Source organism: Phaethon aethereus (genome assembly GCF_964289735.1).
Source record: "Phaethon aethereus genome assembly, chromosome: 2".
NCBI classification, from domain to species: Eukaryota; Metazoa; Chordata; class Aves; order Phaethontiformes; family Phaethontidae; genus Phaethon; species Phaethon aethereus.
Window position 1 is genome coordinate 74,271,301 of NC_138582.1, and position 15,963 is coordinate 74,287,263.

The window sequence follows — 15,963 nt, forward strand, 5'->3', positions numbered from 1 at the left end:
GGAGAAAGGTAGGAGATAAGCATAGCTGAAGTGTTTGAGGGCCATTTCGTGAAAAGGGGAACCTTTCAGTGGAGTGCAAGCTGGAGCTGAGTCAGTCCAACTGTGGAGGTGAACAAAGTAGTACCTTAGTGTCTCCTGGTAACAGTGGTCATGGTGTCTCTAGGGAGACAGGGTGGATTGCAGAGGTGGCACAGGACAGCTGAGTGCCTAGTGTTGCTAGTTCATAGAAGCATGTTTGCAAAAATCATCGATAACTAAGTAGTATTTGTAGGGGTCCTTGACTGCAAAAGGAAGACGTGTGGAACTGCATACAGTGAGATATTTGCAAGAGCCAGCTGAAACTAGTAACTGCATTTGAGAGGTTGCTCACATCATGTAGCGGTGGAATCTCAGTGCTGAATGTCAGACTTCTTGATTGAATGTGTCAGTTTATTAAAAAAAAAAAAAACCCACAACAACACCCAAAACCCAGTGCTTTGACAAGGCCAAAGCTTTCAGGAGCTGTTCTGTATTGAAACCGTGATAAGCGGTTCCCCTGGCCACATTCTTTTCTATGTTTATTCAGAGGCTGTTTGCATACTAAAATTGGCAAGAACTGGTTTCATGAAGGTTCATGCAAAACACTGCATTGCAAAATTTTCTCTTGCTTTAATGTTATTTCTGAAATCATGGTAACGGCATGTGTGACTTGCTTGTGTTTTTTGTGGTTCCTTCAAATGGCTATTTTGTAGGCCTTGAGCATTTTAACTGGATGTCATCCTGTGCTTTTCCTATGGCCAGGTAGGGTTCTCTTCCTGACTGCTTATTGCCTCTAGAAAAGCACCAAGAAAATGCTCTGCATCTGAGTCTCAACACACTGTGATTAGAAAACAGGACTCCTGGAATAGGGACTGATCTGTTCCTAAGGTTTTTTGTGCTCTAAACAGGCATGAAATACAGACATCTGTGTTGCCTTTGAGTTACATGTAATCCTTATGATTTTTGAGCTCCTTTCTGATGATTACATACTAGAGTACTTTTTCAGCCTGGAATTGCAAACACAAGGTACCATGGGCTGTTTGTAAGGACTTCACAAAAGTGAACTAAGGAAAAAAACAAAGCTACTGTCAGCAGCTTTGAATTTACTGTACAAGAGCCTTCATGTCTAATGGAACATTTTTAGGAGCTCGCTTAGTGAAAGACTGAAAATTGCTGGCATACTACTAGTACTTTTCTTATATCACAGGAGCAGAAAACCTTTTTCTTCTAAATACTGCTTGTGTTTAAATATTTTTCTTAGCTTACATCTATAATATTATCAGGAGGAGCAGATGTTGCAGCATTTTTGGTTTTTAATTTGGACAGAGGTTGCCTCTACTCATGGTACCAGCCAGATCTTAGTAGTGTATTTGGGAACTTCTGTATTCCAGGAATGTGACAGAAATTGTTTTCAGATGATGTCATTTTATTTACCTACATGTCTAACATCTTTATTAATGCCTCTACCCCATCCACTAGTGGACCCCAAAAACTTTCTTTCAGTGCAAGTACACATTTCTTCACAGAGAATATAATCCTATGGAAAAGTCTTCTGTGCCTTTCTGATTTATGGAAACTTAGAAGTAGTTGTTGCCTTTAAAAACAAACAAACAAAAAACCTCAAACAACAAACCATGTTGTAGAGAGAAAAAACTCCTTGTCAGTTCATTAGGTTACCAACCATACTGGGAGGTGGGAGTAGGGGGGTGGAGTGTGAAGGCAGGACAGCTGATGGGGATGTCCCTTGCCATCTGGGGAAGGCAGCAGCTCAATGGAAGCCAGGCCCTCTCCTCCCCTCTCCCTCAGGGTTCGGTGCAGAAGAGGTGGCACCTCTTCATGAGGGGCAGTGGTGGGGAAAGGGAAAGAAGGGCCCATGCAACCCTTGCCAGTCAACAAAAGAGCTGTTTATTGGTGGGAGATGTTGCAGGTGAGCCTACAGGATGTCCGTGGAGTTTGTTTTCAGTTAAACAGGACTTTCCCCTTGTGAACCCATGTTGGCTGTGACCAATGACTGTGTTGTCTCTCAATGTTTTTCAGTAACTCCCAGAATTACCTCCATAATTCTACCTGGCACTGAAGTGAGACTGATAATTTGTACACAAGAAATTCCTAGGGTTCAATGGGTTTTCTGCTGCTAATTGTACTCCCTTTAAAAAACTAGTATCAAATTACTGATGTTGCAGCCTAAAAAAAGCCCAGCATGTAAGGCGCTACCAAAGCACAAAGGTGGGCCTGGAAACTTCCCAGAAGGAGCCTCCTAGTCAAAGACAGAGAGCAGGAGGGGATACAGGAGTGGAGACACAGTTGCCAAAGAGCCAAACAAGAGAGGACGAAAGCATTTTTGTTCTCTTGTTGTTTATTGTCCATTTGTGAAGGTGCGGTGGCTAAAGTGCCGGCAGGGGAGCTGGCCGGGCACTTCTGCAACGCTGTGGGTGCCATCTCACACAAAGGAGCCTGGATGGCTGGGGTACTGCCAGGTGATTCCTGTGGCAGGGGCACCCATTGCCATCGATGATTCTTCTCAAGAAGAGGGATCCACCTCCATGGGCTCCACGCCATCATCTAGTGGATTAACTGTCACTGGCCCCATGCCATGCTCTGGTGGATCCACCTCCATGGGCTCCACCTCGTCCTTTGGCAGACTGCCATGGCTGGGTCTCACACCATGCCTCAGCAGGTAGGCATGCCAGGGCCCCACGCTGTTCCCCTGTGTGCCCGCAGCTGCGTGCCAGAGGCTGTTGGTTGTGTGAGCGCCGGCAATGGCTGTTGTGGCACGAGGGGTGATGTTCCTCCTCCTCCTCCTCCTCCACTGATTGCCCTTCTTCAGGCTCCTGGGAGGTGCTCTCCTCTTTGGTGGCTGCGGGAACAGTGTCTGTGCTGTCCCAGGCAGAGGTGGGCAGCCACCCGCCTCGCTGCTGAGGCTGCTCCCTGGTGGGCAGACGGGCCCAGTCCCCACACCGTTCCCCGCTGGGCCTACAGCCATGCGCTGCATGCCGTTGATCAGAGAAGCGAGGTCCGTCGTGCTCGTGGCAGGAGGAGTGATGTTGTTGTTGTGCCTCCTCCTCCGCCGCCTCCGCTTCCTCCTCCTGGGAGGTGCCGTCCCCCCCTGTGGTTGCGGGAAGGGGCTCTGTGGCATCCCATGCAAAGGTGGGCAGCCATCCGCCTCGCTGCTGTGGCTCCTCTTCCTTCCAAGCATACTTGGCATCTGAGGACCTGGAAGCTTGGCGAGCTGTGGGCCAGCTGCAGGCGCCCCTGCCTTTTATAGGTCCCGGCAGTGAGGTGGCCGGTGACCTCACACGGCCACTGTGATAGCGATTGTGACCATGGCCGGTGCACGTGGCCAAATATGGCGGGTTTGGGCACGAGGGGCCTATGGCCTGAAAGATGTCCAAATGCGGGAGAAGGAGGAGGAGGGTCGTGGAGGCTGAGGGTCCCTTTCCTGGGGCTCCCTCCCGCCTGCCATGTTGCTTGCCCAAGAGAAAGGCTGCCCCTTGGGCACAGGGACCACCTTCCACCTCCTGTTGTGTGCCATGGGGTAATGGTCTTGAAAGATGCTCTCCATTATTCATGCGTGGTTTATCTGGACTGCAGATAAACTACGTCATACATCAGGATGCTTCTGAGATGGCCCTGTGCAGAGTTAGGCTGGGACAGGCAAGGCTTTCATGAACACCACAGGATATGTGGTTGCAGGTCCCTTATAAGGCTGGTAAGGGCCATTCACGTCTGTTGGTTTGCTCAGGGCCCTGGAGTTAGCGTCATATATCCAGGCTCCTGCTCAGAGCAGCCCCAGTTGGATCCAGTTTCTCAGGACTTTGTTCAGTCATGTTTGGAGACCCTCAAGGACGGCGGCTGCACCGTCCTTCTGGGCACCTGTGCTTTGAGCAACCTCATGGTGACAGTCTTTTCCTTTTGTCCAGCCGGGATTTCTCCTGGGTCTGGTGCCACTCGTCCTTCTGCCACGGAGCACCTCTGAGAAGAGTCAGTCATCTTCTCGACAGCCTCCCAACAGGCAGCTGCAGTCACCAGTCAGGCCCACCCTTGAGCTTTCATTCTCAGTGCTGACCAGAGGCAGCTCCCTCAGCCTGCCCCTTGTGTGCCCCAGCCCCTCATCATCCCAATGGCTGTGTGCTGGGCCCACACCACACTCATCAGGAGGGGACACGGGAGTGCAGATACAGTCACCCAAGGACCATATAAGAGAGGAGGAAAGCATTTTTACTGTGGGTTTTTTTGTTGGTCTATTGGTTGCAGTTTTTGTTGTTATTGCTCTCTCTTGAAAAGGACTCCCAATGACGCAGCCAGAAGGGACCTTAAGGGTGAAATCCAGCACTTTTTTTGTGGAAGAACCACAGTCTTCCTGGCAGAACTGCTTCTCCAAACGTACTGGGTTTGCCTGGCAAGGTTGGGGGGGCGGGCGCTGTAGGGGTGGTTTCTGATAGAAGATGCCAGAAGCTGTCCCCATGTTTGACAGAGCCAGTTCCAGCCATTGCTACCTAAAGCTGAGCCCATCAGCAATGTCCGTAATGCCTCTGGGATAACACATTTAAGAAGGGGTTAAAAATGGCTGTGCAACAGCAGCTGAGAGAAAGGAGTGAGAAAGTGTGGGAGCAGCAGCCCTGCAGCCCCCCGGCCAGGGCAGCAGGAGGGGCAGGAGGGGCTCCAGGCGCCGGAGCAGAGGTTCCCCGGCAGCCCCTGGGGAAGAGCCTGGTGAGGCCGGCTGTGCCCCGGCAGCCATGGAGCTCCACGGGGGAGCAGATCTGCACCCGCACCCGGGGAGGGCCCCACGCCGCAGCAGGGGGATGCCCGAAGGAGGCCGTGACCCCGTGGGCAGCCCGCGCTGGAGCCGGCTCCTGGCAGGGCCTGTGGGGACCCGTGGGGAGAGGAGCCCCGGCTGGAGCAGGGTTGCGGGCAGGACTTGTGACCCCGCGGGGGACTCAGGCTGGAGCCGTCTGTTCCTGAAGGACGGCACCTGTGGGGGGACCCAGGCTGGAGCAGCTCGTGAAGAACTGCAGCCCGTGGGAAGGACCCACGCTGGAGAAGTTGGTGGAGGACTGTCTCCTGTGGGAGGGACCCCACACTGGAGCAGGGGAAGAGTGTGAGGAGGAAGGAGTGGCAGAGATGTGATAAACTGACCACAACCCCCATTCCCCGTCCCCCTGTGCCGCTCGGGGGTGGAGGTAGAGAAATCAGGAGTGAAGTTGAGCCCAGGAAGAAGGGAGGGGGCTGGGGAAGATGTTTTAAGATTTGTTCTTATTTCTCAGTTTGGTTGGTAGTAAGTTAAATGCATTTCTCCACGTTGAGTCTGTTTTGCCTATGACAGTAGTTGCTGAGTGATATCCCTGTCCTTATCTTGACCCATGAGACTGTTGCCATATTTACTCCCCCTGTCCAGTTGACAAGGGGGAGTGGTAGAGTGGCTTGAGGAGCACCTGGTGGCTAGCCAAGTTCAAACCACCACACCAAAGCAAAAGCTGTCTCTCTTAACTTCTTTTCTTCATCTGTCGCTATTTGTTGTGCACTGCCGTGGAGGGTCTGGCTTCATCTTCATTCACCACTTTGGTAGGCTTCTTGTCCTCAGACTGAAAAAACCCCACTTCCAGGCCCCAAGGACCTCGGTGGCCCTCTTGAGTGTCTCCTCCTGGCACAGCAGCCCAATGGAAGCCAGGTGCTCTCCTCCCTTTACAGGGCTTAGCCTATAATTTGGGAGTGCTGTAATTGTCCACAGAATCCTTATTTAAATTTCTCCAGCCAGTTTAGTAATGCCTTTCTGTGTTCCAGCTCTCTCTCTCTGCAGTTTGGAGTCATTCATAACCCTGTGGAGGTGCATTGTTTCCCATTACCCTGCTTCCTGTTGGAAATACTAACCAATATTACTCCTGGTGTTTATTAAATCTTGAATAGTATCGAGGCACTTTATCTGAAAGCAGTTTTTCTCAGGCATATACATTTTCAAGAGGAACATAACTTTCTAGGATGGATCAAAGAAACTTATATGAGTGTAAAGAACAATCTTCTCATCGTTTTATGCTGTGAACTCTTGGGACCTTATACTGTTTCTGAGTATATGCTTGTGTAGACCCTGAGTTCCTACATGACCCCAATTCTCATTTGGTTTTCTGTTAGTACCATAATAATATTTAAAAGGTGACCTTAAGAAGAAAGAGCTTTTTTTTCCTTTGTTACTTCTTAACTTTATACATGTATTGAAGTGTCCAAACTGGTTTAGTGGGTAGGGTTTTTATTGACTTGGTTTTGGTGATTCTTTCCTCCCATGCATTACATACATTTTTATCCTTTCAGCTTTAGAAGGGCCATGTGGCTAATGGCAGACAGTTTTGTAGGATTCAAGTGCCTAAGAAGTCAGCAAGAAGACAGCTGAACAGATAATCGACTTTTGGTTTTAAAGGTGTCAGCTTTTATTTAGCACACCTTCTTTTTTGAACGTGAGCATTTAGCATGGTTTTCCTCCTGTACCTCCAGGTAAGGCTTGAGAAAGCATTCAAGCAATATTTTTCAGAGAGCAAATAAAACTGCCAGTAAGAATGGGCTTTATCTTACTGATAGTTAAAAGTATATAAATAAGCATAAGGCAAAATAGTCTATCCAAGATGCTTTTTATGCATTTTAAACTAGCAAAGCAAGCCAAGGGTCAAATGTCATTTTTTTCCTTTTTAGGTCACATTTGAGGCCTGTATAGACCAACACAAGGGTTTTTTATTCTTTTAGGAAGCAAGTAGAGAGGTGGTGGAATATACAGGTGTGTGATGGGTTTGTGTCAACCTGTGATACCCTCCCTTTCAGTCTTCATTTGGCAGTCACTGTTCTTAATGGAGACTGCTCCAGTAGCTATAGTTTATCTGCTATAACATGACACACATACATCTTTCCCTTGCTGCGTATTTTGAGAAAGCACTAGTTGCTACCACTTACGAAGTGTTGAAGTACTTATTTTTTCCTTTTCAGTTAGTGAGTGATTGACAGGAGAGCATGCCAAGATAAATATGTGCTTCCAGTATTTTAAGAAATCTTTTTTTAAAATGGAGTTTCTTTCATGTGGAATTGATTGGTGTGTGTTTTCAACACATTAATCCCAAACAGTGACTACTGGTTTATGTCAGTTAATACCATAGGAAACATTATTCATTTGGCAAAGCAAAGAAATTATACTGAGATTAAACAGGAATAAATGGAAATTAATCCAGCATTTGAACTTCCACTTTACCTGACAGAATTAAAGGGGTGACCTCAGTGCTCTCTACAGCTTCTTGAGGAGGGGAAGTGGAGAGGGAGGTGCTGAGCTCTTCTCTGTGAGATCCAGTGATAGGATGTGTGGGAATGGTGCAAAGCTGCTCCAGAGGAGGTTTAGACTGGAGATGAGGAAGCATTTCTTTACCAAGAGGGTGGTCAAACACTGGAACAGACTTCCTAGAGAGGTGGTCGATGCCCCAAGCCTGTCGGTGTTTAAGAGGTGTTTGGACAATGCCTTTGATAACATGAAGCAGTCAGGCAGGTGGATTAGGTGGTCATTGTAGGTCCCTTCCAACTGAACTATTTATTCCATTCTGTTCTATTCTAAAGTAATCATAGAATCTTGATTACCTGCAGTTTGACCAGGTTTGGGGTTTTCTTTCCCTTACTGTGGACAAAGTAGCTTAAATGCTGTCTTCCTATCATAACACAGTCCTAAACCAATTAATCCCTTTCCTCTTCCTCATTCTGTACTGATATTTTTAGTCCAGACTGGCTATGAGGAATGTGGTATAGTTGAAATGGCTGTGGTCAGTCTCGGCCCTACACTGTGAGATCCATAATTAAGTTTCTTTGATAAGCTTGGATCCTGAAATGATGTACAGTTGTTTAACCAGAGCCCAAGATAGGCTGAGCTGCAGTCATAGGTGCTGACAGAGCAAAAGTCTCCTCTGGTTTCATTCAGTGAGACTTCAGAATTCATTGCTTTCACTTCCCTGTTCTTGAGTCAGCAAGCAGTATGTGGCCAAGCCCAGACTTTTTTTTTTTTTTTTGGCTTTAGCTAGAATGCAATGAAATCTTCAACTCTTATTTTTTTGGAGGCGCTTTTTCTGATTCATTGACGAGTGTTTTTGACATCACTTTCCACACCTTCAAGGTGTTCAACACTTCAGAGCTCTCAATTGTGGCCTTTGTTACCCCACAAGACAAGACTAGCTTTTCTTGACACACATATTGTGTTCCTGCTTACCACAACTGTCTAGACAATTTAGGTGAAAGGGAGGAAAAGGATGGCAAAAATTTTTGAGCTCAGAGGGATATTTGAAAAGCTAATCTGATTTCCAGTGTGAAGAAGCCCTCTGACACTATCTGAGGCAAAGGAGTGTTGAAATGCAGCCTGATTTTCACAGAAGTTGCACAAAATATCTGCCAGAGCTGGGAACTCTGGGCCAATAATATTGCCAGTCCATGTCCTACCTCTGTGTTTTTATTTTGTGATCTGTGTGGTGGCCACATCACACACAGCCATGATGTGCAATGTGGGATGGGGGTAAAACAACAGCACATTCTTGCTTCTGAAGAGAGATGAGTTTAAAGCCTGCTATGTTTTATCTCCTGGAGCAGTCTGTCTCTGGCTGCTTGGGTACAGAGAATGAATGATAGTTTCCCATCTAGGCTATAGTCTCATTTAATGGTCTGTACAAGTAGGTCCTAGAGTCTTGTTAGTTATTTTTAGACCTCCTTTGAAGTATTTACACTTAAGAATAATCAGCTTGAAACTTGCTTTTATTTGAGTTTTAGTACACCTAGAACTCCACATTCCAAGATTGGGACTATGAGCTGTTATTTCATTGGGAATTACTGTAGTTCAGGTTGTGGGGTGCTTATTTCTGAACATTGTACTAACATGAGCCAGGCATGAAAAGTTATTGGAGGATTTTTGCCTGTAGTATAGATGTTACGCATGTTTGGTTTTATTTACCATGAAGCTAAACTTTTCTTGTAACGGATTTGGTATATTTGTGAGTGGCTTATCTTTAGCCAAAATAAATATTGAGGAGAAAGACATTTTTGCAGCTAGGTGTTTGAAGCATTAAAAATTCATCTGCCCTGGAGATGTGAAAGTAAGAGACTTGTATAATTTCAGTTAAAAAAACCAAGTTTCAATGTTGATATTTTTTCCTTATCAAAAACTTGAAGTTTCACAAAGATTCTGTGAACTGCTGTGGTTTCTGGTGTAATTCTTCATAAGAGAGCAAAGTAGAGAGAGAACAAATTACTTGCAACTCTAAAGAATGTATTTGTATGAGCTGCTGTAATGTTTTATATCCACTCCGGTAGAGATTTCTCAGATTGTAAGGATGTATTCCTTGGCAGCCTCACCTAAGGGAGTCTAGCAAGTCTCATACAAATAAAAGCACTTTCAGAATAATTGTTCCATTACTCCTTCTCTCTCTCCTTTTTTCTTGAGATTTATTTACCTTAAGGGTCATAAGTTGTCAGACTTTGAATCTATACACTTCTCTACCTGTGATAAATACATTTTTGCCTTGGCTTAGGACTTACTCAGTAAATAAATACCAGCATTACTATCCAACAAATAATTTTTCACATTTATTTAGCCACAGTAGCGTGGTGTTCATGGAATGATAAGTAGTCATTCAGAGATTCTCCTTTTTCTAAAAGCATGAATGCTTTAATAGGGAGGAAGGAAGAGGTTTTTTCTTCTAAAATTTTTTTCCCATAGTACCTAGTTTATTACTTTAAAATATATATAAAGGTAGAAAAACATTTATTTCAAGGAAGTACAAATACTTTTTTGTTACCTTGTGTGACAGGAACATTTACATCGGGTTGCTTCAAATCAGATTTCAGCTTTGTGTAGGGCATTGCGCAGAGACAGTTGAAGATTTGAGCTAAGTTTACACCAGAGAGTGTTTATTGCTGCTCTTCTGTAGATGCAACTTGCAGTGATGAGTGACTGCATAAACTTTGCTGGAAGTGTTCATCAGTGTGTCCCAGATGGTTTTAGTGGGGATTAAGTCTTCATCCTTGTCTTGAAAAAACTTGGCTATGCAGCAATGGAAGCCAGAACAGTAACAGGATCTGGAGGGTCTCCATCAAACAGAGAAGTTGAAAGGAGAATGAAACCCAGGAGTTTGGCCTGCTGTCCTCAGGGGCATTCCAGCAACAGTTAAACCTGGGGACAAAAGGATATTTTCCATACACACCACTGCTTTGTGGCTTCAGATTTTGAGGTTTCCTCTCTGGAAGAGTGAAACTTCCCTGGCAGTACTGATGCACTTGTAAGTCAAGCTTTTGTCCATGAAAGAAGGTAAGTTGGTAAATGTGCAAATAAACACTTTAAAGAGATTTTTATCTGTTAAATTTTTCTGTAATTAGTTTATTGTGTCAACAAAATCTTGAAATGGAACTGCTTCTAAATGTGGATTTTCTTTTTTTAGCACTGGTTGGACCATTCAAAATTCATTAAGAAGCAAATAAAAAGTAAGTACCATGTCTCTGTTTGTTTTGTTACTTCCTTAAGAATTTGAACTTGGAGTATTTGAACATGATTGGGAATGTTTAAATATGGCCTTGGCTGACTATATCATGTTTAAGTGCAGGAGCACTTATAAGCCATAGACCAGCCTTCAGTAGCCATCGTTAAACATGTGTGGTTTGTCCGAGGCAAAGTATGTTGCCTGGTAATTTGGGTCTGATCTGTGAAATCAGGTTGCCTGGACACAGATTGCAGTTTCTGTCAGTGCTTCTGATCGAGAACAGATTTCATGGTTTTTTTCCCAAAGGGTAAATGGAAAATATTTTATTGTGTACTGGTTAACTTTGTGTGTGTGTGTTTATAAATAAAACTAGCAGAAATACCTGCTCTTTCATCAAGAGATGATGATGAAAGTTTTGGGTGGAGGGCTTAGGTTTGGCCACTGAGGTTTTTTGTGGGAATTGGCTAAGGTGGGCAAGTTGCTCCTGGATCTCTAATAACCTTGTTGCAGGCTTGGATACAGTACAGCATTGGCACTAAGGTGTTTTGTTAATATACTGTAGTCGGCAACAGCCATAGGCCAACTGGTAATATCACTTCTGTGAGATGAAAATGTAGCATTTTGCAAGGAAATTGTTGACCCCCTTGCAGGACCTCACAGAGATGGGTCTCGATTGCTTTCGTGGTGCTTTGCCTTTCTTTCTGATAAGTATCCAAATATCTAGACGATTTTTGTAAATGGTGGTGTTCTTCAAAGGCCTTTAGGACAGTTTTCTTTCATGCCAGGGTGCGTGGGTGTCAGTCTGCTAGAATAGATGGTAAAGATAGCTGCTATGGGTAAGGTTTTGGTGGTTGGCTTTCTCTGACCTTTTCATCACATCACAGATTGCTTTACCTTAAGTGACTAAATGATTTGCAGGTGCACTTTCCACGATAGCTTTGTGCTTTTCTTGATCTGTCTTAAAATGTGTAAAATCAACGATTCTGTAACACCTTCAGCCAGTTTCCTTGCACTGTTTTGTCTGTGTTTAATCTGTGAAGGGCTTGTTTTAAAAAGAAATTGGCCAAGCCTTGCCCTGAGGAATGACGAAGAGGGAAGCTACCACCTCCCTGGGCAACCTGTGCCAGTGTTTCACCAGCCACATCATAATAAATTTCTTCTTTCTATCTAGTCTAAATCTGCCCTCTTTTAGTTTAAAACCATTAACCCTTGTCCTATTGCAACAGGCTCTGCTAAAATGTCTGTCCCCATCTTTCTTAGAAGCCCCCTTTAAGTACTGGCAGGCTGCAATAAGGTCTCCCTGGAGTCTTCTGCAGGCTGAACCACGCCAACTCTCTCAGCCTGTCCTCATAGGAGAGGTGTTCCACGCCTCCAATCATCTTCATGGCCCTCCTCTGGACCCTCTCCCACAGGTCCATGTCTTTCCTGTGCTGAGGGATCCAGAGCTGGACGCAGGACTCCAGGTGGGGTCTCCCCAGAGCAGAATAGAGAGGCAGAGTCACGTCCCTTGACCTGCTGGCCACACTGCTTTGGATGCAGCCCAGGATATGGTTGGCCTTCTGGGCTGCGAGTGCACATTTCCTGCTCATGTCCAGCTTTTCATCCACCAGTACCCCCATGTCCTTCTTTGCAGGGCTGCTCTTGATCCCTTCATCTCCCAGCCTGCATTGATACTGGGCGTTGCCCCAGCCCAGGTGCAGGACCCTGTGTTTGGCCTTGTTGAACCTCATGAGGTTCACATGGGTGCATTCTTCAGGCTTGCCTAGGTCCCTCTGGATGGCATGCCGTCCCTCAGGCATGTCAACCGCACCACTCAGCTTGGTGTCATCTGCAAACTTGCTGAGGGTGCACTCAATCCCTCTGACATGGGTGAGGATATTAAACAGTACTGGTACCAATACCCACCCCTGTGGGACACCACTTGTCACTTATCTCCATCTGGACATTGAGCCGTTCACCACTACCCTCTAGATGTGACCATTCAGTTAATTCCTCATCCACCCAATGGTCCACCCATCAAATCCAATCTCTTTCCAATGTAGAGAGAAGAATGTTGTGGGGGACCATGTCAAAGGCCTTACAGAAGTCCAGACAGGCAACATCGGTAGCTCTTCCCTTGTCCACTGACCACATAGAAGGCCACTAGATTGGTCAGGCAGGACTTTCCCTTGGTCAAGCCATGCTGGCTGTCTCAAATCAGGAGACAGCCAGCTCCTGTCTTCTAGGAGCTATCATTGGAGACAGTGTTGAAGCTCTAGTTATTAGAGTTTTGGCTGCATGTCATTTAGTAAAATGCATCATTAATAGGCACATATATACTGCGTTGATGTGGTGTTACAGAAGACCTTAGAAAGGTGTGAAAAGGAGTAATTTTTTTCAACACTTAATATACCAGCAGGCTGTTGGTCTGGAAGATGAGGCTTAGGCAGTTGAGGATGCATTGGTCACAGTCTCATGGTAGCTGGATAACATTTTATTAGCTGTGTTACACAGAAAGTCAGATCTAGCATTAGAACCTTCTGGCATTAGAAAACGACAATTCTTGCAACTCCATTTTGTGGAATTTTTTAGCTTTCTGTGTTCATGGGTGCCTTCCAGAGTCCTCTTCAGGACTTTTTACCTTATTTGTCATACCTTTTCCTCTTCACGTGTATCAATCGAAAGCTGATCTATTGGTTGGGGTTGTTTTTGAAGTTGTGTTTGTGCTCGGTTACAAGAAGCATCACCTGCTCCCTCCCTCTCCCTTCCATCTCCCCCTGCCCCCAGCAACAGGCAGTGTACGTGGAACTTGCTGTCGTTCACAGCATGCTGCAGGGCACACCTCTTTGAACAAAAATGTGTTTGCCAAATGGACTATTGCTTGATTAACCTAATTATTAGAATATCATAAAGTATGGTAATCATCTAATTTTTTTTATTGCATGCATTTGTAAATTTAAAAACATTAAATATTTGCTGCTTTGAGGAATTTGAAAAACATACTTCATTTTGGGTTTCTTGGGTTGTGGGGTGGTGTCTGTTGTTCTGCTTTAGCAGAACTGCAACTAGTGTAAACTTTTTTTCCTCCATTTAAAATCTCTGCATGTACAGTTGGACCTCCGTACACGTTGCATTTTCGAATTAAATACTATTCATCGGAACCAAACAACCTTCATGAGGAGTTTACAAGGTAGGAGCTATGCATGGTTAACTGGGTGACTGGCAGAGGGGTAAATAAAACATCTAAGGTAGATGGGGATACTGTCAGCAGGTGATTTGAGCTTTCTTACTAAGAGTGGTCATTTTGTCTGATTTCTTAGGTGTTTCCTACTGCCAGAGAAACATCTTTGGGGTTTTTTGCTGCCAGAAACCATTCATGGGCCTCTCCAAGTGTTTTAATCTGTAGGAGATGCTGTATTCTAGTGCGCTGAAGTTAGCAAAGAAAGGCAGTGCTGGGTGGGGAGAGCTGCGGCTGAGAGACGGCCGCTCTTTACACCAGCGACACCTGCCATACCTCTGAGAGGATTTTCCATTGTGTCCTGCTAAAATGCCAGTGCTCTGCTTTGTCTGCCTTGCTCTGAGACTTGGGGGTGATTTAATAATGGTACTAAAGCCACAGAATTGTGGGAATAGACAGCTTGAGTTCATGGTTAACATTTGGTTGGTTGAATCTCTTCCACTTCCCCATGAGTTCTCTCTGGTGCAAAAGGTGTAAAGACTGCATCGTATAAAGTCACCTTAGAATACTTGGAGGTCTTTTGTTTCAGTCTGGTGGGCTGTTTTCTGGGCTGTGAGGACTATACCTTGCTGGGTTCCTAGCACCCTGGCGTGATTTAGAGGATATTCTGAAAATCGGGGAAGTAGCAGTTGGAAGAAAAGGGTTTACTTACCTTTGGTATCTGCCAACTTTGTGTCTTCTTTGTGTAGTAATCATCTATCTTAATGTTATTTTATCTTTTTTTTTTTGTTTGTTCTGTTTCTCACCGTAGGGCACTTGCTGTCTTCTAATTTGCTTGGCAATAATCAGTGTACTCCCAATCAGCCTAAGGTGTTTAGAGTGTTGATTGCTGTAGTTCTTGTGCATGTGATGTTTACATTAAACTTATGCCTGCAGGCATATGTTTACTTCCTCCTTTCATATCTGCTGTGTTGACCATGTATTTTTTTCACTGCCTGAGACAAGATCAGAGAGCTAATTGTCACCACCTTATGAGATTGACATGGAGGCTTTAATATACATTATGAATTTAGTGCAGCAGTGTTAATTCAATAAAAGGGCATATTCCTATACAATGTATAATTAACCTATAGAACTTCCTGCCACTTATGTAATTGAGCATAAGATCTTAGAGAATCCAAAAACCTGGATGACTTTTGGGCATCTCTAGTGAGAAAATGCAGTTAAATTAGTAGGAATAATATATATTTTCTGAAAATTGATGTAAGTCTTCATACATCAGGGTGCATGTCTGACAAATATTACATTTCCCCTGTGGTCAAATTATTCCATTACTGTCTACCACAAGATTTCTTGCTTCATCCTCTGAAGCATATGATCCTACTCACTGTGAGATGTGTGTTTCTGAGCTATGTGATCATTGCTGTGATTGAGTAAGACATTTCCTCTCAAAGTATTAGCCTGTGATGCTTTGTGATCTAATTATTGCTGAAAGGTGGCATTTCAGAAGACTATTTTAATTAGAAAAACACTTTAGTCAGCTAAATTTTCAGTGTTATGAACAATTTTTTTTAAATTATAAGCTTGACAGAAGACCACTGTGAAACTATGGAAGGAAAATGAAAATGAGCTGGAAATTGATTTTACAGTGAACAGATAGTTGCATTTTTCTTTTTGGTTGGGGAAAGTAATTTTGAATGTTGCTGGTTTTTTAAGAATCTTTATGCTGGCTGGCTCATATTTTCCATGTAGCATGCTGAGTAAAAAGTAAAGATTAGCAACTGTATACTCATAATTATTCCAAGTGGAAGTGGAATGGGCATAAGAGGAGAAAGAAAAATGATCATTAACAGTAACCATGGACTGGCCTGGTTGGGAGGGTTGTTCGGAATTCCTTGCGGAGACCTGTTTTCTAGTAGACTCCAGTTTCTAGTGAAGCCGTAAACATCTCATTCTTATAATTAGCACAGTAATGGAGAAGTGTTGAAACCCTTCACCCACTCTGTCTTTTCCAATATAAAAACACAGGTTGAAATCTAGTGCATTTTGGAAGACATCTTTTGTCACTTCTATGGGACTTGATTAGTTAGTTCAGTTAGGAAAACAACAGAGGAATATGTCTGTATGTGTGTGTTGAGGAGAATTTTCTAATTTATTTTGCTGATTTGAGGAATATCAACAACTGAGATGCCGATGCTTGTCAGTCTGTGTGCAGAAAAGGAGCAAGAGTAAGCCATGCCAACCAGCACAGAGCTGCAGCACTACACCTTAATCTATGCACGCAAACACCTGGGTTTGATTGGCAAGTCAGAT

General features: G+C 44.5%; 1 protein-coding gene across 1 annotated transcript in view; it reads left to right on the forward strand.

The window, feature by feature from the left end:
- EPB41L4B (erythrocyte membrane protein band 4.1 like 4B) overlaps positions 1-15,963 on the forward strand; it is a gene marked incomplete at its 3' end in the record, with an annotated part of 93,067 nt that overhangs the window by 62,101 nt on the left and 15,003 nt on the right. Inside the window, exons 3-4 of the mRNA XM_081996265.1 lie at positions 10,455-10,497; positions 13,584-13,662. Of these exons, the coding sequence (XP_081852391.1) occupies positions 10,455-10,497; positions 13,584-13,662 (122 nt within the window). The remainder of the gene's footprint in view (positions 1-10,454; positions 10,498-13,583; positions 13,663-15,963) is intronic.